The following is a 27,222-nucleotide window of genomic DNA, read 5'->3' as shown; positions in this document are numbered from 1 at the left end:
CCCTGCCCTCCCCCAAGTCACTGCCACTGCCGCTGCCATCGGATAACAGGCCCCCAAAGCTGCCCGCCGCCGGCCAAGCTCTCCCTGCTTCGGGCCCACCAGCATTCCTCTCCCCGACGTCAATTTTGCCGTCGGAGAGGAAGTTCCGCTGGCCAGAACTTCCTCTCCGAAGGCAAAATTGACGTCGGGGAGAGGAAGGCTGATCGGCCCAAGATCGACCTATTGGGAGAAATACTGCCGGGTTCTGCCTTTGAGGAAACAGAAAGTAGGCAGGACCTGGCAGCAAGAAGAGCAAATCACAAGCTTCACTGACCTGTCTCCCGCTTTAGTCCGTGAACGGGGCTCTAACATGTGCGTGCCGGCTTCCCTTCTCTCCCCCTCCCCCTCCCCCCCGGACATAACTTCCGGTTTCAGAGGGAAGCGAAGGGAAGCCGGTACAAGCACATGTTAGCCCCCGGAGCATAAGTTCTCCAAGCCGGGTTTTTTTTTTTTTTTTTTATGTTGAGCAGCGGAGGCAGCAGCAGAATTCAGGAGCAGGCCAGTTAGGAGGGGAAAAAAGAGAAGGGAACCCGCTCTGCGATCGACTGGGGTCGCCTGAGCGAGCGACCTGTCGATCGCAATCGACGCGTTGGGTACCCCTGACCTAGAGGATGGAACATCCAGTGAGATCATCACGTTTGCAGATGACACAAAGCTATGCTGGGCAATCAAATCGCAGAAGGACAGTGAGGAACTCCAAAGTGACTTGAGTCAATTGGAGAAATGGGCAGATAAATGGCAGATGAAGTTTAATGTGGAAAAGTGCAAAGTGATGCACTTAGGCAGAAAGAATAAGGAACACAAGTATAGTATGTCAGGTGCAACTCTGGGAAAAACCGAACAGGAAAAGGACCTAGGTGTACTAATTGATAGGACCCTGAAACCGTCGGCGCAATGTGCGGCGGTGGCGAAGAACGCAAATAGAATGCTAGGCATGATAAAGAAGGGAATCACGAGTAGATCGGAGAAAGTAATAATGCCGCTTTATAGAGCGATGGTCAGACCACACATGGAATACTGCGTCCAACATTGGTCTCCATACCTAAAGAAGGATATAAAATTGTTGGAGAGAGTGCAGAGACGAGCAACAAAGCTAGTGAAAGGTATGGAGAACCTGGATTACGAGGAACGACTTAAGAGACTGGGGTTGTTCTTCCTTGAGAAAAGGAGACTGCGAGGGGATCTGATCGAGACTTTCAAAATACTGAAAGGAATCGACAAAATAGAGCAGGAAAAATAGTTATTTACAATGTCCAATGTGACACGGACAAGAGGGCACGGACTGAAGCTGAGGGGGGACAGGTCCAGGACAAATATCAAGAGGTTCTGTTTCATGCAGCAAGTGGTGTACATCTGGAATGCTGTCTCAGAAGAGGTAATTGCAGAATCCTCCGTTCTAGGATTTAAGGGTAAGCTAGATGTACATCTCCTTATGAGTGGCATAGAGTGATACGGGTAAGGGTAAACTAGATGCACATCTCCTTATGACAAGCATAGAGTGATATGGGGACTAAAACTATGCCAAGGTACACCAGGCGGAGCCTCCGCATGTGCGGATCGCCGGACATGATGGACCTAGGGTCTGATCCAGAGATGGCAATTCTTATGTTCTTATGTTCTCTCTCTCGCTCTCATCCCTCCTCCCACAGGCCCATGTGGAAAAAGGATGCTGCTCAGCCAGCCAGCCAGCCAGTGCAAATCTGGAATGAAACAGGTGTAAAACACGCTCTATCAATTTAAATCCAAATCAAGGTATTTTGAGGCAGATAGAGGCTTTTAAAATTAAATTGGGAAATCCAAGATGTCCACTGTGGTAGCATTTTGGCACCAAATAAACTACTGGGAGAGCTACACCAAAGTTCAAAAAGTTAAGGAAAGAGGATTTTGGAGGTGGTGGATCCTACATCTAGCCCCAGAAACCCCCCCCCCCCCCAAAACTTAAATTAGAGATACCCCTCCCCCCAACCATCCCTGACAAACTGTACTCATAAGAACATAAGCACTGTCTCCGCTGGGTCAGACCTGAAGTCCATCGTGCCCAGCAGTCCGCTCACGCGGCGGCCCAACAGGTCCAGGACCTGTGCAGTAATCCTCTATCTAAACTAAACTAAACTAAACCTTAGGTTTGTATACTGCACCATCTCCACAAGCGTAGAGTTCTGCACGGTTTACAGGGTTAGGTTGAAAAGGAGCTACAATGAAGGGTTATAGGAAAGGAGCTAGGAAGATAAAGAAGGTCAGGGTACCAAAGAGCGGGAGGTGTTAGATTTTTGAAAAGAGCCAAGTTTTCAGGTGTTTGCGGAAGGATTGGAGGGAGCTTGAAATTCTGAGCGGGGATGTGAGGTTGTTCCAGAGTTCTGTGGTTCTAAAGGGGAGGGATGTTCCTAGTTTTCCTAAGCGGGATATACCTTTTGCAGAGGGGAATGATAGTTTCAGTTTTGGGGAGGATCTATCTATACCCCTCTATCCCCTTTTCCAGCAGGAAATTGTCCAATCCTTTCTTGAACCCCAGTACTGTACTCTGCCCTATTACGCCCTCTGGAAGCGCATTCCAGGTGTCCACCACATGTTGGGTAAAGAAGAACTTCCTAGCATTTGTGCTGGTGTATTGTTGCTTCAGCTGAATCAGCAGCTGGAATATGTAGAAAAATACTGCCTCAGACAAGCATATAAAAGTGATCTAGGTGCTTGTGTCATTGAGCTTCCAGTTAGACCCTGAGACCCCCATATGTGTCGGAGGGGATGGGGGGGAATACAGCCAGTATCACTAAGTAGAGTCCTCAGGACTGATACAGGGCCACACAGCCTGCGCTCAAGCTCTGGGAGTACCTGGAGTGAGCCTTGCTAGCAGGGGCATGGACACCGAGACACCAAAATAAATGTTAATGCAGGCCAGACAAGCAGGTGCCCTGTAAAAGGGATGCTCTCCCAGCTATAGACTTCTGATTCAGAGAATCTGTGTCTTCTCCCAGGCAGAGCTGCCCCAGTAACACTAGAGACCTTTGAAGCACCAAGGATCCTTAAATTCCAGGTACAAACCCCACAATAATAAACCAGAATCGGAGCAGATCAGAAAGACACTTTCCAACTTGCATGTAGAAGGAAAAACTGAGGAACTACAGCACAGCCCAGAGCTGCAGAAGGTGGGGCTGAAAAATGTAGATGATGCTTGCTACACAATTCGCTATTAAAGGAGAATAATCTACTGGTTCAAAACTCATATGCCTTTTGCACTAGAAACACAGTGCAGTGCATCCCATAGATGTGGTCCAGTTATTATAAATGGGGTAGATCAGTACTCAGTCCAAATGAACATGATGAAAGAGGGCACTTCAATAATGCCTTATCAGCTGATCTTAAAGCTATCGTAGGCCGAAAAATTCTCAAAGAAGTAGGAATGCAAAGTGGATAATCATCAGTTTAGTCTTAAAAATCAACCCAAAAATCTTGAACCAAATCCTCCATATTTAATCTGATTTAAACAAGTGTAATATGTTTGAATTGGGAAACTTTACAGATCAACCAAGAAGTTGCATTTTGGGCAACTTACAAAAAATGAAAAGAATACAAAGGAAGATCAATAAACAATGTATTACAATAATCAAAAAAGGAAAAACAGAGCACTGAACAGACGTAGGAGCCCTTTTACTAAAGCACAGTGCTCACTAATGGAAATTAGTGTGCATTAAATGCTAAGAAACCCATTATATACTTGTGAGCTTCTTAGAGCATAGCACACATTAATTCTGTTAGCATGCACTAAGCTTTAGTAAAAGGGGTCTGAATAATACCCCTAAAATGAGGTTTGATCAACAATGGAGTATGTGGCACAGTGGTTATCACTACAGCTTCAGCACCCTGAGGTTGTTCAAACCCCATGCTGCTCTTTGTGATCCTGGGCAAGTCACTTAATCCCCCACTGTCCCAAGTACATTAGAAAGAGCACACCAGGATAGATAGGGAAAAATGCTTGAGTACCTGAATGTAAACCATTTAGGGCTCCTTTTATCAAGCCGCGCTAGCGGGGTTAGCGCACGCGACTTTTAATCACGCGCTAATCCCCACGCTGCTCAAGGCAGGCGTTAGCGACTAGTGCGGCCGGCGGTTTAACATGTGTTAAACCACTAGCTTGATAAAAGGAGCCCTTAGGCTATAAATACTTAAATAAATAAATCTAATGTGACTCCAAAATATTTGCTTTCAGTCTTTCTGTAATCTGAAAAAAAGAGAAAAATATAGAACTAATCAAAGGCTGAGGATTTAATAGCCAAGTGCATGTTTTAAACTCTTAAATATAGAAAACCAAGTTTATTTAATTAATCTTTGAAATTTCTGTTTCAAACTTTATTATTCATAAGTTGAAAAGCATACAAGTTCAGTAAAAGAATAAAGCAGTATTTCTAACCTTACAATGAGAGAATACCATCTCTATAATTTTGGATGTACGGTATCTGCAAGGGATTGGTTCCAGGAGCTTCCACAGATACTAAAATCAGCAGATGCTCAAATTCTATGAGTGTTGGAGCATTTAGCGCTCCAGGCTGCAGTGGAAACCTCTACTGCGACTTAGTAAAATGGGTAGGGTTACCAGACGTCTGAATTTCTCTGGACAGCTTTTCAAAATCTGGCACTTTCTCCAGGTTTTGAAAAGCTTCCAGCTAGGAGTGACGTCGGGACAGCATCTGCGCATGCATGGATGTAATGCGGTGACATCATGTGCATGCGTGTGACATCATTGTGTCACACCAGTGCATGCTCAGATGCCCTCCCGACAAGTGAACAGGTTGAGGGGATGGAACGGGACAGGCCTGGGGCAGGGCCATGGTTCCAGATTTTAGTTCCGGAAATCTGGTAACCCTAAAAATGGGTTAATTCCCTCCTCCCCTTCCCCCTGCATGATCTGGCATATCACAGCTCTCTCTCTTTCTGTGGTCCCCTGCACCTGGTCTACCTTTGTAGGCAGTCTTTGGCCCTGCAGCAACAGGTGCAGCCATACTCAAAGGCTTCCTGCTGCCTGTACTGGGCCTTTCCCTCTGAGTCATCCCACCCCTTGTGACTCAACTTTCTGGGCAGGCCAGGTAAGAGGGAAAGGCATGGTGTAGGCCTCAAAAGTGGCTGCTGTTGCTGCAGGGCTGACCACTGGTTGCAAAAGTACACTGGGTGTGGAGGACCTGAGAGAGAGAGAGCCATGGTCAGGTTCGTAGTTGGTTGAACCCAAGAATGTGGAACCTGCGCATACAGAGGTCTGACTGTATACCTAAATATTACAGCATGTTCTCTTTTGTTATATTCTTCAGATGTTTGCATACTTTATGAACCCAACCTGTAAAATGTATACCATTCTCTTTCTTCAGATATCTCTAGATACAGCACGGAGTAGTATTTATAGTGTTCGGGAAATCTTCAGAAGAAAGCTAATAGAAGAGGAGCTGAAAAGACAGGAGTCTGCAGCTATGCAAAAGTTACCTTCTCCAACAGAGCAGGTGAAGCCAAGCTCATCAGCAAAAAGAAAGAAGGGTGGCAAAAAGAAGAAATAATTGGAGATGCCAACTAATGTTTTTCTGAATATTAAAAAAGAAAACATTTGCTTATTGATTTTAAAATATCTGTCATATTTTACAATTTCTTTACTTAAATATTCTAACTACTATAGCCAATGGATTGTTTGGAGGAACATTATCAATATGGGCTACCATTTTACCTCAAGTTGTGCTGTTTTAACACAGGATCTCATTACATAAAATAGCACTCCTCTGGTAAATTAACCCATCCTATCAGTAGCCCATATTGATAACTTCCCCCCACCTTTTCTCCCCTATTACTTTCTAGTGTTGTATGTTTTCTTTAAAATTTGCTGCTGTTTAATTTTTATGAAAAATATTAGCCATTGATGTTCCATTTAACCTATTTTTGGAAATAAAAATTTTCACAAAATGTTATTTTGTTCTCACATAATTACAGGAGCCATCAAAATAAATGAACAAAAACATCAATGGGGAATTCCCTGACCCCTTTTGTGTCCTTAGTTTAATTTTTTTATATTTATTTATTCCACAGAAAAAATAACAGCCATAATAACAATAGTGAATTCCAAATGAACTTAGTTTTTTTTTACTAAGCAGGGCTAAAAAGAGGCCTATTCTAGCCCCAAAGAAGGTCTTTCCCATGATGCACTAAGGCCACATCTAATAGTACCATTAAGTATCGTATTTTTCTCGCCATAAGATGCACCTGACCATAAGACGCATCCTAGATTTAGAGGAGGAAAACAAGAAAAAAACATTCTAAACCAAATTGTGCACCCAGCCTCCCTCACTCCCTGCCATGCTCTGCACCCAATCCCATGCTCAAGCTCTGCACCCTGTCCCTCCTTCCCTGCAAGGCTCTGCACCCTATCCCCCTCACTGCCAGGCTCTACACCCTGTCCCCCCTCACTTCCAGGCTCTTCACCCTGTCCCCTCTTCCCTGCCAGACTCTGTACCCTGTCCCACTGTCCTGAAATGTTGCCTGCCCCCCCCCCCCTCACCTCTGGTGGTCTAGTGGTAGGCTGGGACAGGAGGGATATGTCCCAGCTGACTTAACAAATTTTTTTTCCTCCCCCTCTCCTGGTACCTTTTAAAAAAAACAAACAAAAAACGCCCACCCTTTTAAAACACCCCCTCCCCCCATGCCCAATCACCCGGCCTTCCTTTTAAAACATCCCTCGTCCCACAGTACGTTGGTTTTTTTTAGATATCTTTATTAATTTTCCATATGAAAACAGTGCATTGAATTATACATACAATTGACTTCAAGACAGCACTTACAATCGTTCAAAGAAATACTACAAAACATTTCCACCCACTCCCCCCCTATTCAAGAACCCGAACTCTTTCATTTGGTCCACTAATACAATAGAATATAATACTCACACACCCCCCCCCACCCTGGATGTGCAAATCGAATAGGATAATCCAGCTAATCAGTGTTAACAAAATTTGTCAATGGACCCCATGTTAATTTAAATATCTTATTATTACACAAAATTTCTGCATTCATTTTTTTCATATTTATAGCATAAACATAAAGAATTCCACCAAAAGGAAAAATTAAGTCTATCCCAATTTTTCCAGATTTTAGTAATCATTTGCATGGCTATCCCAGTCATTATGGCAAATAGTCTGCTTTCACATCTATCTAATGGAGGTTTAGGTGACAACAATGTACCACAGATAACCACCTCATAAGATAACGGAATCTAAGACTCCAAAATCAAATTAATTTGTCCCCATATTGATTTCCAAAAGATGAGTATCAAAGGACAATAAAACAACAAATAATCCAGTGTTCCTATTTCAAGATGACAGTGCCAGCATCCAGTGGCGTACCTAGGGGGGGGCGGGGGGGGCGGGCCGCCCCGGGTACCAGCCCTAAGGGGGTGTTCCCGGCCTTGCCGTTCAGTCCCCCGCCACCCCCGAAGGACCGCTCGCCCCACTGACCTTCCTGCACCACCTGTGAAGCAGCCCGCAGCAGGATCGCGAAGTCAGCGTCAGCATCCCTGCGCTGCTTCCTGCGCCGCGATCCCGCCCCTCCTCTGACGTCAGAGGAGGGGCGGGACCGTGGCGCAGGAAGCAGCGCAGGGATCGCTGACGCTGACTTCGCGATCCTGCTGCGGCTGTTCATAGGTGGTGCGGGGAGGCCAGGGGGGCGAGCGGTCCTTCGGGGTGGGTCGGGGCATCAGGCCTTCAGGGTGGGGCGGGCGGGCAGGCAAGCAGGCTTTCAAGGGGGAGGGGGTGACAGGCAGGCAGGCAGGCCTTCAAGGGGGGACAGGCCTTCGGGGGGGGTGCAGACCTTCAAGGGGTGCAGGCCTTCAAGGGGGGCAGGCAGGCCTTCAGGGGGGTGCAGGCCTTCGGGGGGGGGTGTAGGCCTTTGGGGGGGTGCAGACTTTCAAGGGGGTGCAGGCCTTCAAGGGGGGAAAGGCAGGCAGGCCTTCAAGGGGGGGGGACAGGCCTACAAGGGGGGGACAGGCCTACAAGGGGGGGACAGGCCTACAAGGGGGGGGACAGGCCTTCAAGGGGGGGGGCAGGCCTTCAAGGGGGAGACAGGCCTTCAAGGGGGGGAAAGGCAGGCAGGCAGGCCTTAAAGGGGGGACAGGCCTACAAGGGGGGGACAGGCCTACAAGGGGGGGACAGGCCTACAAGGGGGTGGGACAGGCCTTCAAGGGGGGGACAGGCCTTCGGGGGGGGTGCAGACCTTCAAGGGAGTGCAGGCCTTCGGGGGGGGGTGCAGTCCTTCAAGGGGGTGCAGGCCTTCAAGGGGGGGAAAGGCAGGCAGGCAGGCCTTCAAGGGGGGGACAGGCCTACAAGGGGGGGAGAAGCTACAAGGGGGTGGTACAAGCCTTCAAGTGGGGGGACAGGCCTTCGGGGGGGGGTGCAGACCTTCAAGGGAGTGCAGGCCTTCGAGGGGGGTGGTGCAGGCCTTCAAGGGGGTGCAGGCCTTCAAGGGGGGACAGGCCTTCAAGGGGGGAAAGGCAGGCAGGCAGGCCTTCAAGGGGGGACAGGCCTACAAGGGGGGGGGGAGAAGCTACAAGGGGGTGGGACAGGCCTTCAAGTGGGGGACAGGCCTTCGGGGGGGTGCAGGCCTTCGGGGGGTGCAGACCTTCAAGGGGGGACAGGCAGGCAGGCCTTCAAGGGGGGGGACAGGCCTACAAGGGGAAGGGACAGGCCTTCAAGGGGGGTGCAGGCCTTCAAGGTGGGACAGGCAGACCTTTAAGGCTGGACAGGCCTTTGGGGGGGGACCATGATTTAGAAGTACACGGAGGGAAGGGGGTGTTCAAAGAGACATGCATATGCCAAACTTTGGGGGGGGGGAAAAAATAATGGGTCTGAAAATAGAGGAGAGAGAGAGAGATGATGGACCATGGGATTTAGGGAGGGAAGGAACAGAAAGGGAGAGAAATTGGACACAAGGGATGGTGTGGAGGAGGGATAGAGATACTGGATAGGAGGGTAATTAGGAAAAGAAAGGGAGAGATGGTGGACTCTGGGATGGTGGGGAAGGAGGGAGAGATGCCGGATGAAAGGGTATTTAAGAAAAGGTGGATCTGTGGAGGGAGATGAAAAAAAGGAAAGATACCAGACTTCCTGGGAAGGGAAGGGAAATGGAAAGGGAGGACAGAGTTGGCAGATGGATGGTTAGCATGCAGAAAGAAGGAGACCCTGGCAAGCAAGTTATCAGAAGAAAACCAGAGCCTTGGACCAACAAGATTTGAAATATAACCAGACAACAAAAGGTAGAAAAATTAATTTTATTTTCTGTTTTGTGATTATAACATGTCAGATTTGAAATGTGTATCCTGCCAGAGCTGGTGTTGGACTGCAAACGTGAGCTAGGATTTAACAGAAAGAGGAAAAGTCCTTTTTGTTTCTTTATTTTATTTACACCACAGCGCCAGTGTGGTTAGGAGAAGCCAAAGGGGGTGAAAAAGCTATAAAACCCACCAGGAGTTTTGAAAAAAATCACCCAACTGGGCAGGAAAATCGAATTGAAAAACCAATTCAATAGGGCTGAATCGAATCAAAATTTTTTTTTCCTGTATCTGGCAGCATTAGTTTGCGCTACTGTCTTAGACTTTAGGACCTGGGATTGGGGAGAGATGGCATCCTCAGTACTTTATAATGCAAGTGAAACGAGGATTTGGTCAGACTTTTGAAGGGTCTGCAGAAAAAAAATATTGTATAGGCCGGGGACATGAGACAGCAGGAAATGAGAACTTTTCTTCCTTCTATTTTTGTGAATGGAAAGGCTGAGGATGTCAGAGAGGTCAGTTAAAATATGTGCTTTATAAGAAAATATAATAATGTGTTTTATAAAGTTTATAGCATAGCTGGCCTACCCAGTGAGGTGTTCCTAGTGGTGATGGTGGCAGCGTGTCAATGTGTTGAGAGGAAGAGGTGGTCTGGGAAATTCTGCTGAGCAAACTCCGGGCCCATTTCCACCCCCCAGTTAGTCCACTCCACTCAACTGATTCACACACTGAGTGGGTCTTTGGGTGTTGTTTTGGGATCTCTTCCAGTGGTTTATCTCCTTCTGGTCCAAGGAAGGAAACTTTGTTATCCTTAGCATTGACCTACAGAATATGTTTGTAACAGCGCTGCTTGTGTGGCATTAGGCTATGTAGCGATCGAAAGAAAAAAACAGACCTTTGCACATTTTTGCACTATATGGTGGGTGTATGAGGAGATTCACATTTCCTGCACAGCTAAGTCCATGTGAAGTTACCTTGTGCTGTATTTGACATCTAGCAAGGTCTCTGTTTGAAAGGAAAGATCTAAACTTAAAAATGAAGTGGCCAGAAGTTATGGTAAAAGCAGATAGTGTAGCTGGTTTTAAGAAAGATTTGGACAAATTCCTGGAGGAAAAGTCCATAATCTGTTATTAAGACATGGGGGAAGTGTCTGCTTGCCCTGGATCGGTAGCATGGAATGTTGCTACTCTTTGGGTTTTGACCAGGTATTAGTGTCCTGGATTGGCTACCATGAGAATGGGCTACTGGGCATGATGGACCATTGGTCTGACCCAGTTAGGCTATTCTTATGTTATGTTCTCATCTGTAGGGGCCTTTGTTTTCACTTCTTATTTTAATGTATTTTTTTTCTGGGAACTTATCAGTGTTTTTTATAATGGGAACAAAAATGGAAGAGAATTAATGTGTGTGGAATGGGGGGTAACTAATTTCTTCAGCTAAATAATTCAATCCACTTCAAACAGACATAGGAGAACTTGTGCACCATTCACACACCCTCCAACCAAAAACGTCAAAAGAAAAAAACTGTTCGACAACCTCCTAGCCATTCGAGCTGCAACACTCGACCCCCAACTCTACAACCAATTGATATCAACCACAGACTGCAAAACCTTCAAAAAGAAATAAAAACCCTTCTATTCAAAAAACACATAAAACCGAACTAACACAATCAGAACTGTCCCAAGCATCACCTGCAACTACTCCATATGTACTTCTAATGTCATGACAATTTAGACATAATTTATGTTATGTTATGTTTGGAATAATGGTTACATATATGAGGTTCAATAAAAGAAAATTTTCACTGCCTGTTTCTATTCTGACCATTTATTCCATTTCATGGTTATTGCAAAAAAAAAAAAAAAATTTTTTACATGGGGGGGGGGGGGTGTCAAAAAATGATGGGCCCCGGGTGCCACATACCCTAGGTACGCCACTGCCAGCATCTATTAGATTTTGAACTGTCTAACTTCTGCAAATGAACTGGGGTCCAAAAAACTATGTAACAGAAAAAACCAAGTTTGTCTCATAGATGCTGACGCTATACATCTCATCCTCTAAGACCAAATCCGTGGCCATTTAGTGGCAGAAATCTGCTGCTTTATCTCAGTGCGCCAAATATCTTTTAGACTAGTTTTAGGCTTCTTGTTCTAATATTCAGATATTAATTTATACCACTTGGCAGCCTGATGCCCTAGCAAATCTGTCTGGAAGCATAGGCCCGGCAAACCTTTTTTTTTTTTTTTTTTTTTAAATGCAAGATATCAGAGAAGTTTATTTCCAAAAGCTAACATTTAAATTAATAAATGCAACTTATTTTGCCAGGATTGTGGCGAATGGGACTTTTCCTGCCCATGCTAATCGAGCTCAGATAGTGCTGATCCCTAAGCCTGACCGTAACCCCACGTCAATGAATTCATATCTGCCCATTTCGCTAATTAACTTTGAATTAAAATTGATGGCAAAAATTTTGGCCTCATGTTTGTCCTCTTTGTTACCTGGGGTGATTCACCCGGACCAGGTTGGTTTCGTCTGGGGGAGACAGGCGGTGTAGAATGTGCGAAAAGTCATGGCTGCTTTGAGACAGTGTTACTCATTCCCTCCCGGCTTTGTTGATCAGTTTAGACGCTCGTAAGGCTTTTGATTTTGTGGCTTGGGATTATTTGTTTTCAGTCTTGGGTAAATATGGTTTGGGGGGCCCCTTTCTGGACATGGTGTGGATTCTTTATGCCAACCCTAGCGCGGTGGTGCTGGTGAATGGAGTTGTGTCTGCCGGGTTTATGGTAGAGAGGGGAACACGTCAGGGATGCCCGCTTTCCCCCTTACTATTCATTTTATGTTTGGAGTCCTTGTTGCAGCATATTAGGGAGGACAGCTCTATCTTGGGTCTTTCGGTGGGACAGGAAGAGGTACGCTGTCTGACCTTTGCCGATGATGTCTTATTGTTGCTGACTCAACCCCAAAGTTCTTTTCAACTGGTTTTGCAGTTGGTTGATCTTCATGGGGAGGTATCGGGGTTTGAATTAAATTTAGAAAAATCTGAGGCTTTGCCAATTAGTGGGTATAATTATGAGGATTAGACTTCCCCTTTTCCTTTACGAAAGGTGGCGCACAGACTCAAATATTTGGGGATTTATATTACAGCTGACCTAAAGAAAGCTTATGCTGAATACTTCACTGTATTGTTGGGAAAGTCACAGGATTTATTGGCGCTTTGGACCAAATTCCTTCTGACTTTGAGGGGCAGAATTGCTTTATTCAAAATGGTGTTGTTTCTAAAATGGATTTATGTGATGCAAACTTTTCCTATGTACGTGACTAATAAGGATCTGGGACAGTATTAAAAAGTTTTACGAAAATTTCTTTGGAACAATAAGAAACCCAGACTGACTTTAGCGCAACTCTCTTTGTGAGTGGGGAGAGGTGGCCTGGCATTGCCGGATTTCAGATGATATAATATTACCTATCTCCTCCGCCATCTGGTCGATTGGATCAAGAACACTCAACACTATACCCCTGTTTCTCTTGAACAGCAGCTCATGGCACCAACACACTTGTTATATTATTTACATGCCAAAAGACCTTATAGGATTTTTCCTACCCATTCCCATCCCCTGTTGAAATCTATGCGACAGTGCTGGCAATGGTTATGCAAACGTATGCATTTGCCTTTCATCTCTACAGTATTGTTGCCCTTAGGAGGGAATCGAGACTAGGATCCAGACGGCTCTAAGCTGTATTTGCAGAGATGGACAGGCCGTGGTTTATGCTATGTGCAGGATGTGGTGTCTGAGCACGGACTTCGTCTGTCCTTTCAGGATCTCCAGGCTTGGGGAATTTTGCAGGCTTGAGATTGGTTTTCCTATGGTCAAGTTACGCATTACCTACACTCTGGACCATAATACTTTGAGTGCGGACATGGCGGATCTGGTTCAGCAAACTTTTACCCTGTGTCGACAGCCTAAAACCAGTTTGTCCTTTCATCAGGTCAGTTTGGGCAGTTTCAGTGCTCCTTGGTATTATGAAGCTGTGGCGGTGGTGTCGAATCAGGATCTTGCATCCTCTGAACAGATAACTGGAGATGATTTACATCTTCTTATGAAACGTCTCCCGCGTTTGACTCACTCTGTGATTCTGCAGGAACAGTATATAAATTCCTGTTATGCCTTTATATCTCACCTTATAGGGCGTATGTGGCAGGGTTTGCCTCTCATGCCAGCTGCCCAAGTGCCATTCAACACCAGCTAGACTCTTTCATATATTCTGGTCCTGTGACAGATTGCAAACCTTTTGGTCATTTGTTGGTCTTCACCTGCAGACAAATATGCGGAGGCGAGTTCCATTGTGGGCAAATGTCCTGCTTTTCTCTCACATCTCTTTCTTGGGATTGTCTAAGGGTAATTCTTTGTTATTGCAAAAAGCTTCTTTATTGGCTAGGAAATGTATACTCTTATTGTGGCGCCAGGCAGAGGTACCTAGGTGGAAAAATGAACTATTCACCCTGTTAAGGTATGAATATTTGGATGTTAAGAATTGTGGGCCTGGTCGCTGGAGAAAGTTCCGGGCCATTTGGGCTCCTGTTTGGGATAGCTTGTCCTATGGAGTCCAAAGTGCTCTGTTGAAATTTTGATTCTTTGGCGCTTTGACACTGGAGTGCTAGGGAGGATGGGAGGGGGGTATGGGGTGGGATTGGGGTGGGGGGATGGTTTTAAACTTGTTTCGTTGAGTTCTTTAGTCTCCTTGCAGAAACCCCGCGGATGACTTATCTTTAGTTTTGTATAGGTTGTGTATGTGTTCCAACTGTTCTATTTCCTTTGTATGCAAATTTGTTAAAATAAAAATTTGGAAAAAAAAAATAATTAATAAATGCAAAATAGAACACTTTTTTCTACCTTTGTTGTTTGAACACGTTTTGGGTTTTTTTTGGTAATTTACTTTGACTCCATGTGCCTCTCTTCCATTTTTATCTGTTTCTTCTGTTTGTGCAGGGTCTCCTGTCCCTCTGACATTTCTTCTATTCCCAAGTCCACCATCCTTGTTCCTTCTGCACCCCTATTTGCCCTACCCAGCATCTTCCTTCTCTGTCCCTGTCCCTATCCTACATCCATGTCCCCATCTGCCCTTTTTCCAGCATTGTCCCTTGGAATCCTAATCTTCTCCATTTTCCGCATTGCCTCTATGTTCCACTGTTCCTACCCTCTCCCTGTCTGCCATTGACATTCTGCATCCCTGACCCTGCGGTCCCTCCTTGCCCAGCATCTCTCTTCTATGTTCTTATATCTCTCCATGTTCAGCTTCTCTCCTGTCTCTTCTCTTCTTCTAAAGATCCCCTCTCCCCACCCCATCTCACCTCACTCAAGGCCACATATCGTCCCGGCCTGCAACCCCTCCCCCCCCCATGCTGGCATCTTTTCCCCTCTTTTGCTCCTCCAGTGCAGTCCCTTTCTTTCCTTTCCACCTGCTCTTCCTCATCCCCATTACTACTCCGGCAGCAATGATTGCATGCAATCTTCCCCACAGTACCTTTTAAAACGCCTCTTAAGCCTGGTGGTCCAGCGGTGTAAAGGGAAACACAGCCGTATAAATCAATTAAGCAAAAAAAAAGAAAAAAACGCACTGTTGATAGTCTGTTTTTCTCCACTTTTTTGTGCTTTTTTTTTTTTTTTTTTTTTAAGTACAAGAGAACTTAATAGAATAAATATATATGTGCTCAGTGATGTGAGCAAAACTGAAAGCCACTGGAAGGCTAGTGAAAATTCAGCTCATAACATTGCACATGCCCTCCCTACCTCCATCATAAAGATGTATCTTAATCAAACTATGTAAAAGAGTCTAAGATGTTAAACAATAAATTACTTATCTCAATCTTTGTAGGCTCTTGCAATCCTCAGGGCAGGGGGCACTGAAGCATAAAAAGCAATGAAGTCCTCAACCAGCTGGCGTAAAAATGTGTGTGTGTCAATTTCCCCCAAAACAATCAAAAACCCCCAAAATCAAAGTAAATCAATTAGAATCCATATAGTCCATGCATATGCAGCAAATCCAAATTCTGCTTCCTCGACACAAATCGTATTTCAAGTTCTTTCTCAAGAGGAAGAGGACGTGGGTGGAGAGCAGAGACAGCACAATACCAAGTTCAGTGATACAGTTACCGTTGAATGGATGATTGAGATTATCTGCAGAGCTTATCAACAGTGCATTTTTTTTCTTTTTAGACATTAAGGGCCAGATACCGTAATCAGCGTCGATATCGAAGGGCACTTTAAAAGTAGCTGCCAATCACGTGTCATTCACACATTGGTGCCTGTTTCAGAATCACGCCTATGGGAAAGATAGGTGCCAGAAATGAAGGCCAGGGTTTTCTGGGCCTACATTTTCGGCACTTATCTTTGCGTGAATCACACCTACATAGGCACGTTAGGTCGCCTAATGCCACGTCTGGCGATGGCCATGTCTGCTTTGGTGTTCAGCAACCTAAAGCGCCTACTTAGGCTTTTATTTAGGCACCAGTAGGCACTTCAACCTCACCTTTTTTTTGCTATTTTTAGCGGTGTTCTTCAATTAACTTAGGTGCTGGTGGGGCACCTACCGGCGCTTAAATGTAGGTGCCGGTTTTAGAATTTCCCCCCTTATTCCCCATTTCAGAAAGGGAATGAATGGCTGTGTCAAACGGATGGATATTGGAAGATAGACCTGCTCACTAGGACATCAGTTTTCAGAAAAGTGCTCCTATTGGGCAACACACGACTGAAAGGATTAGGGGGTTCACCTCCTTCAAACCCCATTAGTTGTTATCCCCCCTTCCCCTCAAAAGCAAGCCTAGCAAGGGATATTGGGGTCTGTGACAGCTGTGGAGGAAATAGACATCTATGTTTTTAAAATGGCTGACACAACTATTTATGATGCAACACATAAACATCTGTGTTACCATCTCATAAGACTGATGTTCATATTTGCCACAGAGATATTTCTGTTCCCGTGTTTCTCAACTGATATTTTAGATGTCTTTTGTTCTAAAATAGACATTCACGCCAGTGGCGTAGAAAGGGTGTGGGGTGCCCGGGGTGGTGGCACCCCTCTTCTGCCCTCTTTTCTGCCCCCTGCTCCTTCCCGAATCCCCCTGTCAAGCCTGCACCCTCTTCCCTTCCCCCATACCTTTTTAATTTTCCAGGCGGGACCCACATAACAAACTTACTACCCGCATTGCGTCAGCTAACCCTATGATGTCACTTCCTAGGCCCGGGGCCCGGAAGTGACATCAGAGAGAGGTGACACCAATGCGGGGAGCAAGTTTGTAATGCTGCTCGTAAAGGGAAAATTAAAGAGATCAAGGGAAGGGGTGCGGGCAGAGAGAAGGACGAGTGCTGGCACCCCTACCAAGACTGCGCCCGGAGTGAAACCCCCCCTCTACTATGCCACTGATTCACACTGCACATTCCTGGCACATGAAGGTGCATTTCACCATGTATGATGTTGGCAGATCCTGTTCTAAGATGCTAGCAGAACCTCACAGTGGTATAGCGAGGGAAGGAGGCACCCAGAGCAGTGGTGCCCCCTCACAGCATGCAACCCTCCCCCACCAATATATGCCCCCCACCCACATACCTCTTGAAATTTTGGCTGGCAGCGAACAGCACCTCCTCCCTGCTGTTTGCACTGGCTTCGGATCTCTCTCTCTGATGTCACTTCCTGGTCCCGTGACTTCAGATATCTCAACTTGGATATCTATGTTCTGATTTCTGAAATGCAGATCTATATTACCATTACAGCAGATCTCTTTCTATCCTGTATTTGCCCCTGTAACATCAGTTTGTCTTTTATGATCTAAATATTACTTGGCAATAATAATAATAATAACTTTATTTTTGTACACCGCCACACCAATAACTTCTAGGCGGTTTACAGCAAGAAGATAATGTACAATCAGTGAATCATATATATACATGTTACATAACACCAATCTGGATGCATCACTAACAATCAGGATAAAATTTATCTTTACTTTACTTTTTTCCCCTTTTAAATAATTAGCTAGTAATCTTCCCGCTTTATTCGAGTTTCCATAATATAGTGTATAAATATTTTATTTATTGTTCTTCACTTATTGAAATTATTTTAAAACGAATAAAGATTTTTTTTTTTTTTTAAAAAGGATAAAATTTATCGAACAAATAGGTTTTCAATAATTTTCTAAAAGAATAATAGGATTGAGCTTGAGGAATTTAAAGTACTCCACCAGGTTCATTTTACTAGCTTGGAAAGCAAATGTTTAATCTAAAAATCTTTTAAAGCGACAAGATTTTGGCAATGGAAATACAAACCAGTAGGCTTTGCATGTGTTCTTGTTCAGTTTTTGCAATTCAAAATGAGCTATAAGGTAAACTGGAGCTAGCCCGCATAATACCTTCTAACAAATACAACCAAATTTGAACAAAACTCTCGCCTCAAATGGAAGCCAATGAAGCTGTCGATAGTAAGAACTGACATGGTCATATTTTTTCAGATCAAAAATCAAGTGAACTGCACCAACATCAGAATGTATCAAAAAAATATGTATTGCTGTTTTGTAAAGTTTAGCAGAAGACATTACTTTATGCTCTAGTAAAGAAGTGTTGCTTATAAATAGGAATGCAATCTAGGTTACTGCCTCTTCTTATCTATTGAAGACACTTTTGGAGAAATTGGAATCATTCATCTGGAATTCTGTCCACCAATACGGGTACATCACAACATACTATAGTGTAAATGAAAGATATTTTCTTCCACTTCTTTCTTTGGCCATAATGAGGAGCTGTTACACCTCTTTACCAGGTCAAGTCTCTCATTTCATTTATGGATAATGCAACAAAAATATTAGCATTTTCATAAGCACAGTTTATTTAAAAAGTAATCATGTCTGTTGCAATATCACCTGCTTTCAGTAGATAAAAAACTTGTCTGGTTGGACTCTTCAGCTTAGAGATGTTTGAGAGCAGATACTGTAAAAGTTTATAAAATCACCAATGATATGGAATAGATTAATAGGCAATAGTTAATATATATTTTTAAATAGGAGTAGGGATACTTCTTAAAACTAACTGGTAGTAAACAACTTGAGGCTTTTTTTCTGTTGTTGTTCAGCCAGTGCACAATTAAGCTATGAAGGTTGTTGCCCCAGGACGTGGTCAAAGCCAGTAGTATGGCTGGGTTTGAAAAGGCTTGGGAAATGCAACTTCTTTCTGACAGAAGGAATCACCCATTAGTAGGCTGGGGTATTTCCAAGCAACCCAGATTGGTTATTCTTCGAGATAGGATGCTGGACTTACTGGACCATTGATTTGACCTAGTTTGACAATGGGGTTTATTTTAATATTCAGAAAAGGTGAGGGATCACTGAGTGGAGTGGCCTAGTGATTAGAGCAGCTGCCTCAGTACCCTGAGGTTGAGAGTTCAGTTCCCACTACAGGTCCTTGTAACTCTGTCTAAAATATGTAAACTGCTTTGAATGTGTAAACCACACAGAAAAAAACACTTATGTATTTTAACCGTACAGTGCCACCAAATGTGAACCCTAACTGCCCCTGCCCTGTCCTGTCAATGCAGGGTGGTCTGTGGATGAAACTTGGGCAGAGTCAATTACTTAATTGGTCAACAGCAATATTTACCCGCTAATCAGTTACGTGAATAAAGTTAGAACAATGAAAAGGCTGTCTGGATATTGGCCAGTACATGGTCAATGTCTGGCTGGTTGCAGTAACTGCATATTCAGTGCCAGAGCCTGGGCATAGCCTGTCTTTGAATATCCAGGAACAGTTTACCTGTGAATGTCAGCAGTTTAAAAACCACTAACCACCATGGGCTGAATATATAACAAGAAATGTTAATGTTGGGGAATGGCAGTACCTGCTTATGTCTTAGCTCTGTGTACTATTTAAGAACATAAAAATAGCTTTACTGGGTCAGACCAATGGTCCATCAAGCCCAGTAGTCCATTCTCACAGGTCACTAGCACCTGGCCAAAACCCAAAGTGTAGCAACATTAAGGAAGAACTAGATTCTTATTTTTACCCAGCAAGTTTATTTACAAGATAATAAAGTAATTTTAGTTACAATTTAAGGATCTTTAAACAAGGAGAATGTACCACAAGTTAGAATATTTTTTAGAGACAGATTATGCTGGGAGAAAGTAACTCTCTCTGGTAATGGAGGTCTTGTATCTGCAGAGGATAGATTGAGATGATGGTCCCTTGCTGGAAGGAAAGTTCTTCAGTTGGAGACTTAGATGCAGAGGAGATTTCATCAAGGTGTGTTGGAGGTCCAGCATCGATCCCAAAAGGAGGAGCTTAGGTGAATCTCCCTTTTTATGGGCTACAGGAGTGGGGGTTATACATTTAGCAGTCCAATCAAAATTCAGGGATAGCTAAAAATTGGTTTCTTGCTAGGTCTGGTGATGTCATCTGGTTTGGCTGGTCACGTGCTTCCTAGATAGGCAGACCCCTGATGGGATTACATAGAGTCATTGTCTGGGAGTTTCACTTAGAGAATGACACGGTGGTTGTTACCCACGGCTAGCTGCGGGTAACCCGCCGAAACAGAGAGAGAAAAAATAGTGGTTGCTGCAGGGACAGGGACAAGACCATTCACCGCCCCATGGAGCGGTGAATGGTCTTGTCTCCACAGTGAAGTAAGCACAGATCGCGGGGTCCAGCATCCCTACTATGACACACTTATCCCTTACTCTAACCAGCAGAGGGACTAAGTGTGTTGAGTTCTGGCCTGTCGGCGTGGCCTCCTCAGGTTGGAGGAAGGCTTTTCAGGGTAGAACAGACCTAGGCGCCTGCCCAGTCTGCCAGGCCACACTGAGAGTAACTTATAAAGAGAAGACCACACAGGTAAGTCTTGTTACAAAAGAATGTTCTTGAGCTTTATTGAACCCGGGGGTCTGAATACCATCAGCCACCCGTATGTCATGGCAAAAAATTATAAAATACAAAATAACTTGCAGTTGTCAGAATGGCTTGCTATAAATGCCACATACAATTCAATACCCTGGACTTTCCAGTTTAACTACAGTCCTCTTCATCAGGGAAAAAGGCAAATGAAAAATATCAAGAAAATAAGACTTTCAAACTTGGCACACCTTGTGACTACAGCCAGAGTAATTACAGTTTCCAAACTTAGTACTGAATTTCTTAAACGTTTCAGCTTACCTAGCTGAGACACGGATAGGCTTGCAGAGCAGGCTTCACAGCTCGTTATAATCAGCTGGGCTTCTTGACCGACAGAACACAATAAGGCATTATATAAGCTGTGAACTTTACTTGGGTTTTACCCACGGAGCTTTCACACCCCTACAGATAAGGTTCCTTGAATAAACAAAGTTCTCCGGGCAGTCATACAGAGTAGCGGAGAGATTTTCCTGCTCTTCTCCTAATCTCTGTCAGCTGGGCTTGGGTTACGGGAGACAGCATAAGCACAGCCTTGCTTCCTTTCCCTTAGTAACTAACCTCCATGTCAGTGGGGAACTGGCTAGCTTCCAGCAATGGCTCAGCGATGTCCATAGCCTCTGTCTGCCCAGCAGCCTCTGGGGTGGAGTTGAGGTATTCCTCTGTCATCTCCACGTCCTCACTGCTGCGTGCTGGAGGAGAGAGACTTCTCCCCTCATCTGCCTCCAAGCTCTGCTGTCTCTCTTGCCGCTGCCTGAGCTTGTTAGCCCTAGCTCTGTCCCAGCTTTCCCTCCCCCCTTACTGAGATTCCATACTCTGTTTTTATGTTGGTTAAAGCCCCACCCCTCTCTCCTCAGAGCAGCTGTGTTAGGCAGGAAATCCCTAGGGAAATAACTCAGGTTTCTCCTAGGCTGGTAATGAGCATCCCTCCCAGCCCTAGGACTCCACTTCTCCATAAGAGTCCTCTCAGGCTTTCTAGGGTACCTGTCCTGAGATGGCGCCCTCTGCTGGATGTATCTACGTTCCTGCCTCTCCTTCTCTACCTCACTGTCTGAGGGGTAGTCAGCCAAAACCAAACTTTTACTTTTAACCTGGTCAGCCCTTCTGACCAGGGACCATGTTTTGCTTTTATCCCATACAGGGACAAAGCTGGCCACAGGTTTGTCACACTACCCGATCACCGCAACTCGTGTCCTGCCATCTCCCTCCTTCCACCTCACCTTAGGTGCCAAATTGAATCTTCTTCTCCCAGCGGCACACTTTCAATAAGTTGCAAGTGGCTGCTTGAGTTGTTGAATCTTCTCCTCTGATGCAACTTCCTGTTTTCAGTTGTGTCAGAGAAGATTCAACAATTCAAGCAGCCGCGCATGCAACTTATTGAAAGTGTGCCGCTGGGAGAAGAAGAATTCATTTCGGCACCTAAGGTGAGATGGAGGAAGGGAGATGGCAGGACATGGCAATCGGGCGGGAAGGGGCTGCTGGACCATGCGATCCGTGATCGCGCATGTTACCTCACACTAGGAAGGAGGGAGTGAAAGGGGAAGAGATGCTGGGCCAAGGGGATGAAGAGGAAGAGAAATAAACCCACAGCAGGAAAGAAAGGGGAGGATAGGCAGGTGAACCAGATGCTGGAAGCGGGGGGGGGGAAGAGGGAAAGAAGCTAGATGGGGTTGGAGAGAAGAGACACATTGGTGTGGAAGAGGAAGAGAGGGGAAATTTGAACACAGGAAGGTAAATTATGTGCATGGGGCATAGGGACAGAAACATAAAGGGGACATACATGGGGATGGTATATGGACATGGGGAGGGGAGGGGCAATGCCAGCTACAGAGGGGAGATATTAGAAATGGTGAAAATAGGAACACAGAAACGAGATGGTTTGTGCAGATGGGATCAGATGGTTTGTGGGGACAGGATGGAGATCGAGCTCGCAGGCTCCAGTGGCTTGCACAAATTACATTGTAACACGCCATGAAGGTAAGAGGAAGGGAGGGAGATGGTCAGATCATGCGAGGGGTGCTGAAGGGGGGTAGAAAGTAACAGATGCTGAAGGGGGTGGTGAGAGGGAAGGGTGGTGGTGGAAAGGAATGGAACAGACGCTGAAGTGGGGTGGAGAGGAACAGACGCTGAAGGGAAATGTGGAAGACAGTGGGGAGAAGACGCTAAAGGGAAATGGGGAACAGAGAGTGAGGAGATGCAGAGAGAAGGCAGACAGTGGATGGAAGGAATTGAATGAGAAGATGAGGAAAGCAGAAATCAGACAACAGAGGTAGGAAAAAAAATTAATATATATATATTTTATTTTTTTTTGCTTTAGAATAAAGTAGTATATTAGTTGCATTGATAAAAATTTATAAACAAAGCCCTGCCAGCTAAACATCTCTTTCTCTAGTTCAGCAGCCAGAACTTTGATTTATAAGGAAGGAATAAGCTAAATATTGCAGTACTGAAGCTTCTATGGATGCTGTGGGGACAGTAGTCGTGGGGATGGTGCGGGGACAGTGGTCAAGGGGATGGGGATGGGGCAGGGACAGTGGTTGCATGGATGGGGACGGAGCAGGGACAGTGGTTGCGGGGATGGGGCGGTGACAGGGACGGTGGTCGTGGGGATGGGGCGGTGACAGGGACAAATTTTTTCCACATGTTATTCTCTAGTTCATTGCCAGATGCACAAAATACAGTCACAGGTCTCTGTGGGCTAATTTGTTGACTGATTTCTAAACAGCGATCAATGTTCAAACAGCTGCCCATGCAAATGAGTTTTGCAGAGGGCAGTTGTTATCCCATCTGATCGCTCACTTAGAAACTGGCTCTCACACATGCGCAGAGCTGGTTTGGGGAAGCTTGAACAGCTGAGTGGCAGGGGAAGCCCCCAAAGCAATCTCCTGCCACTCAGCTGTTGGTGATTTTTTCTATTTTTTTAATGGCACAGATGTGCGGGTGTTACACTCGCATAATATCAGCTGCCTCTCCCCCCCCCCGCCCCCCCCCGATGATGGTCTTCACCCGCTCTCAAGGAATCCCAGAACCAAAATAGAGGCAGAAGTGCTTCCACGACCACTCCACCATGCCAAGCCAAACCACCCTCCACTGCAGGACCCCCACTCCCCGCACTTCAATAAAATTTGGCAGGAGGGATGCCAACTCCTTCCTGCTGCCACAAACCCCCACCCACCAAACTGACCCCCCTGCAAAGACCTCCCCTGAACTGACTCCTCCCCTCCCCTTCCCCACTTTGCCAAAAATTGGTAGGAGGGATGCCCACTCCCTCCTACCACCAGATTCCCCCCTGGCTCCCCCAAACCATCCCTCACACCCTGAACTTCCTTGTACTTCAAAATTATGATGACAGCAGAAGAGGTGCCCAGTTCCTCGCTCACAGCCCTGCCACTCCAAAATGGTGGGCCACCCCCTTCCCGGTGCATTCTGGGATGCATGGGAAGGGGACTAAGGCCCTCATTGGCTCAGATGCCTAAGACCTCTCCCAGGTAGGGTTACCAGATGTCCAGGAAAACCCAGTTATGTCCTCTTTCTAGAGGACTGTCTGGGCTCCTGGACAGACTTTCTAAAACCTGACAGTTTGTCCAGGTTTTGGAAAGCCTTAACAAGCTCCGGCTGCATCAGGAGGCCCTCAGAACATGTGTGAATGATGTCACATGCATCTGCGCATGCTCCAGGACCTCCAAATATGGTCAGAGCTTGTCGAGGAAGAGAGGAGGCTTTGTGGGGGTGGGGCTGGGGGGCAGAATGGGGTGGGGTGGGACTGGAAGTGGAACTGGGCGTGGATGGGACAGAACAGGGTGGGGCTGGAGGCAAAATGGGGCAGGTTCACGTGTCTGGGGTTTCCCTCACTAAAATATGGTAACCCTACTCCCAAGGATGCCCACTCCCTACTTCCTCTGACCACCCTCCCCGAACCATCCCCACACCCCTGAACCTTCCCCTTCATAGTGCATCCCAGGATACAAAGGGAGGAGCCTAAGGCGCTGATTGATTCAGATGCCTAAGGCCCCTCCCCTGGGAAAGGCCTTGGTAGATTCAAATGCCTAAGGTACCTCCCATGGGAAATGCCTTGGTAGGTTCAAATGCCTAAGGCCCCTCCCATGGGAGAGGACTTAAACATCTGAGCAAATCAGGGCTTTGGACATCTCCACATGCATTCCAGGATGCACCGGGAAGGGGACGGCCTATTTTGGAGTGGCAGGCCTACAAGCAGGAGGGACTGGGCATCCCTCCTGCTGTCATAATAATTTAGAGATATGGGGGAGGTTGAGGGGTGTATGGAGGAGGTTTGGGGGGCTGCATCCTCACCAATTGGTACCTCCAAAAATCCACCATCCAAATCAGACCCCCCCTAGATGATCCTGGAGGTCTACCCCAAGATCCAAGTCCTCATCCCGTGAAACTGGATCAGCCATAAAAAATCCTCATCCCAATTCACCCGCGGCCACTTGAATGATGGCTGAGGGGCCTGGACAGAGGCAACTGGATCAGGAGATTGAATGGTGGCTGTAAATACCCCCCCCCCCCCCCGAAAACTACAAGACCCCCAGGACAGAAGCAGGACCCCCAGCCGCCTGTAAATAAGCCTTGTACATGGCTAACACAAAATCAGGGCAACACTCCCCCTCTCCCCCTCCCCCGGCAGCAATACAGAATTCACAGCAGGATCAGAAGACACATTTAAGACCTGTTCCTGTCGTTCCAAGACAGGAGGAAGGTCACCTGAGGCTGAGGGCAAAATGGTGCTTTCCACAAAAACTGAGGGAAAGCCCGACAACAAACTGTCTCCTGAAAGAAGTGGCAATGAGGCCTGACTAGACTCTGCCACTAAAGCAGGACCGCCCGCAGCTACTGGCTCCATTGGCAGTAGGGAATGGGCTTCCCTCCTGCTGATTTTTTATAAAATGGGGAAGGGGAGGGGAGGGGTCAGTTCAGGGGTTCTGGTGGGGGGGGTCACTTCAGTGGGGGGGGGGGGGGGGGTCACAGCGGCAGTAGGGCTGCAGGGGTGGTCCACAGGGCATTCCTCCTGCCAATTTTTATTGAAGTGCGGGGAGGGGGATCCTTCAGGGGGTGCAGGTTTAGCTTGGCACAAGGGTTTCATAGCAGCAGGAGCGAATATGCATCCCTCCTGCCTCTACTTTTGTTCAGGGAGTTCATGGGGGGGGAGAGATTGTCATTAGGGGGAGCTTTTATAGGCCAGATATTCGTGTGTTACACACACACTCATTTGTGCCGATAGAAAAAAAAATGAAAAACATGTCAAACCTTTCTAGACCTGTCAGTTTTGTCAGGTTGAAATTACCAATCCAATTAAGTCATGCAATGTTAGGGCATCGATCAGATGGCTAATTTTAATATTAATTACCTCATTTTAATAGTAACAAGGTTGTTTGCATGTCAGAATTGGAGAATGTACGACTGCACGGAAAACCTCGCGGTGAGCCATTTTGAGAATTGGGTCGGCAAATTCCGTCAGTTGCTAAACTGGTTTAGCGACCGTCGATACCCAATCAGAGCGTTTAGTGCATCTAGCCCTCAGTGGCTTTTGTTTCATTTCAACCTCTGATTGCTTAGGTATGGTTCCTGGAGAACCTGTTAACCCGGAGAGATTGTTAACACCTCTGCTGTCTCTTGTCTCACTTTAGCTTCTGTACTGTGTATATCTTAGAGGGTAGAATTCTGTATTGCACTAGTACACCACCCTGCCATCCTTTGTTATCTATAGATTGAGCAATTAACACCTTTTGATTTAGGCTTTCAGTATTCTAAAGGCAGATGGCTAGAGTCTTTCAGAGGTCAGCCTCAGAAATACATTTTTATAACTGTTAGAGCCAGCAAAATTAATCTTTTCATTCTACATACAGCAAAATTAATCATATCATGCTACAAAATATTATCCCCTAAGCTCCTAAGTTAGGCTTCTAAATTTTGTCCTATTTTCAGCCAAACTTAGAAGCATACTGTTAAGTTTTTCATCTCAAAATTCATCTTAATTTAGGAGCTTGACAGAGAACGTGGTGAAAGCAGTTAGCTTAGCAGGGTTTAAAAAAGTTTGGATAATCTCCTAAAAGAAAAGCCTATAAGCCATTATTAAGATGAATTTGGGAAAATCCATTGCTTACTTTTAGGATAAGCAGCATATAAATTTAAGCCTGCTACTAAATTGCCTAGATTTATGAGTCTAAAACTGGGATAAGTTCTAAGCTCATCATTTTTTTCTTGCTCTAAATCTGCTTCTGTTATCATCTACTTTTTATACTCCTAAATTTAAGAGTTTAGCGAAATTGTGGGCCCAACATTCAGTTCACAGTGATAAACAGTTTGTCAGCCTCTCACAACCATGGGCTGAACTAACCCTGGTTATTCAATGCTGAAGTATGCATGGTTTTCAACATCAAATATCCAGGCAAAAAGTTAACTAAAAGTTAACCAGGCATTGGTTGATATTCATACTGGTGCCCGTTTAACTCGGTGGATTATGTTAGAACAGCTGTTCTAAGTTTATCTACTTAGGGCTAGATCAGGCCTGCACAACTCCGGTCCTCAAGGGCCGAATCCAGTCGGATTTTCAGGATTTCCCCAGTGAATTTGCATGAGATCTATTTGCCTGCACTGCTTCCATTGTATGCATACTGATCTCATGCATATTCATTTGGGAAATCCTGAAAACCTGGCCTGGCGAGGGCCGAAGTTGTGCAGGCCTGGGCTAGATGCACTAATGAGGATCAGTACGATCGTGTGGGTCTGCTCCAATCCAATTTTTGGCCGATTCAAAAAGAGCTATTGGTGCACTACAAAGTTTGCATGCAATAATTCATGCAGAGGTTTGTTGTTAACCCCATCTCTCCTGTCTGATTGATCGCTATGAGAGCGACTATCACACATGCACAAAGCCAGCAGGGGAAGCCCTGAAAGCAGCCTCCTGCCACTTAGCTGTTCGGGGCAGGAAAATATTTTCTTTCTTTCTTC

The 27,222-nt window shown here is 45.6% G+C and overlaps 1 protein-coding gene across 4 annotated transcripts in view; it reads left to right on the top strand.

Annotated features, from left to right (window-relative positions):
- ADGB (androglobin) overlaps positions 1-6,101 on the top strand; it is a 633,675-nt gene extending 627,574 nt beyond the window's left edge. For all 4 annotated transcript variants that reach the window (XM_033939743.1, XM_033939744.1, XM_033939742.1 and 1 more), the window contains one exon: positions 5,394-6,101. In XM_033939743.1, coding sequence (XP_033795634.1) covers positions 5,394-5,576 — 183 coding nt within the window. In that variant the 3' untranslated portion in view covers positions 5,577-6,101. The remainder of the gene's footprint in view (positions 1-5,393) is intronic.
- Positions 6,102-27,222: the final 21,121 nt, after the last annotated feature.

This window comes from Geotrypetes seraphini, chromosome 3 (assembly GCF_902459505.1).
Source record: "Geotrypetes seraphini chromosome 3, aGeoSer1.1, whole genome shotgun sequence".
Taxonomy (NCBI): Eukaryota; Metazoa; Chordata; class Amphibia; order Gymnophiona; family Dermophiidae; genus Geotrypetes; species Geotrypetes seraphini.
Note: the sequence above shows the minus strand (reverse complement) of the source record. Positions and strands in the feature narration are given on the sequence as shown.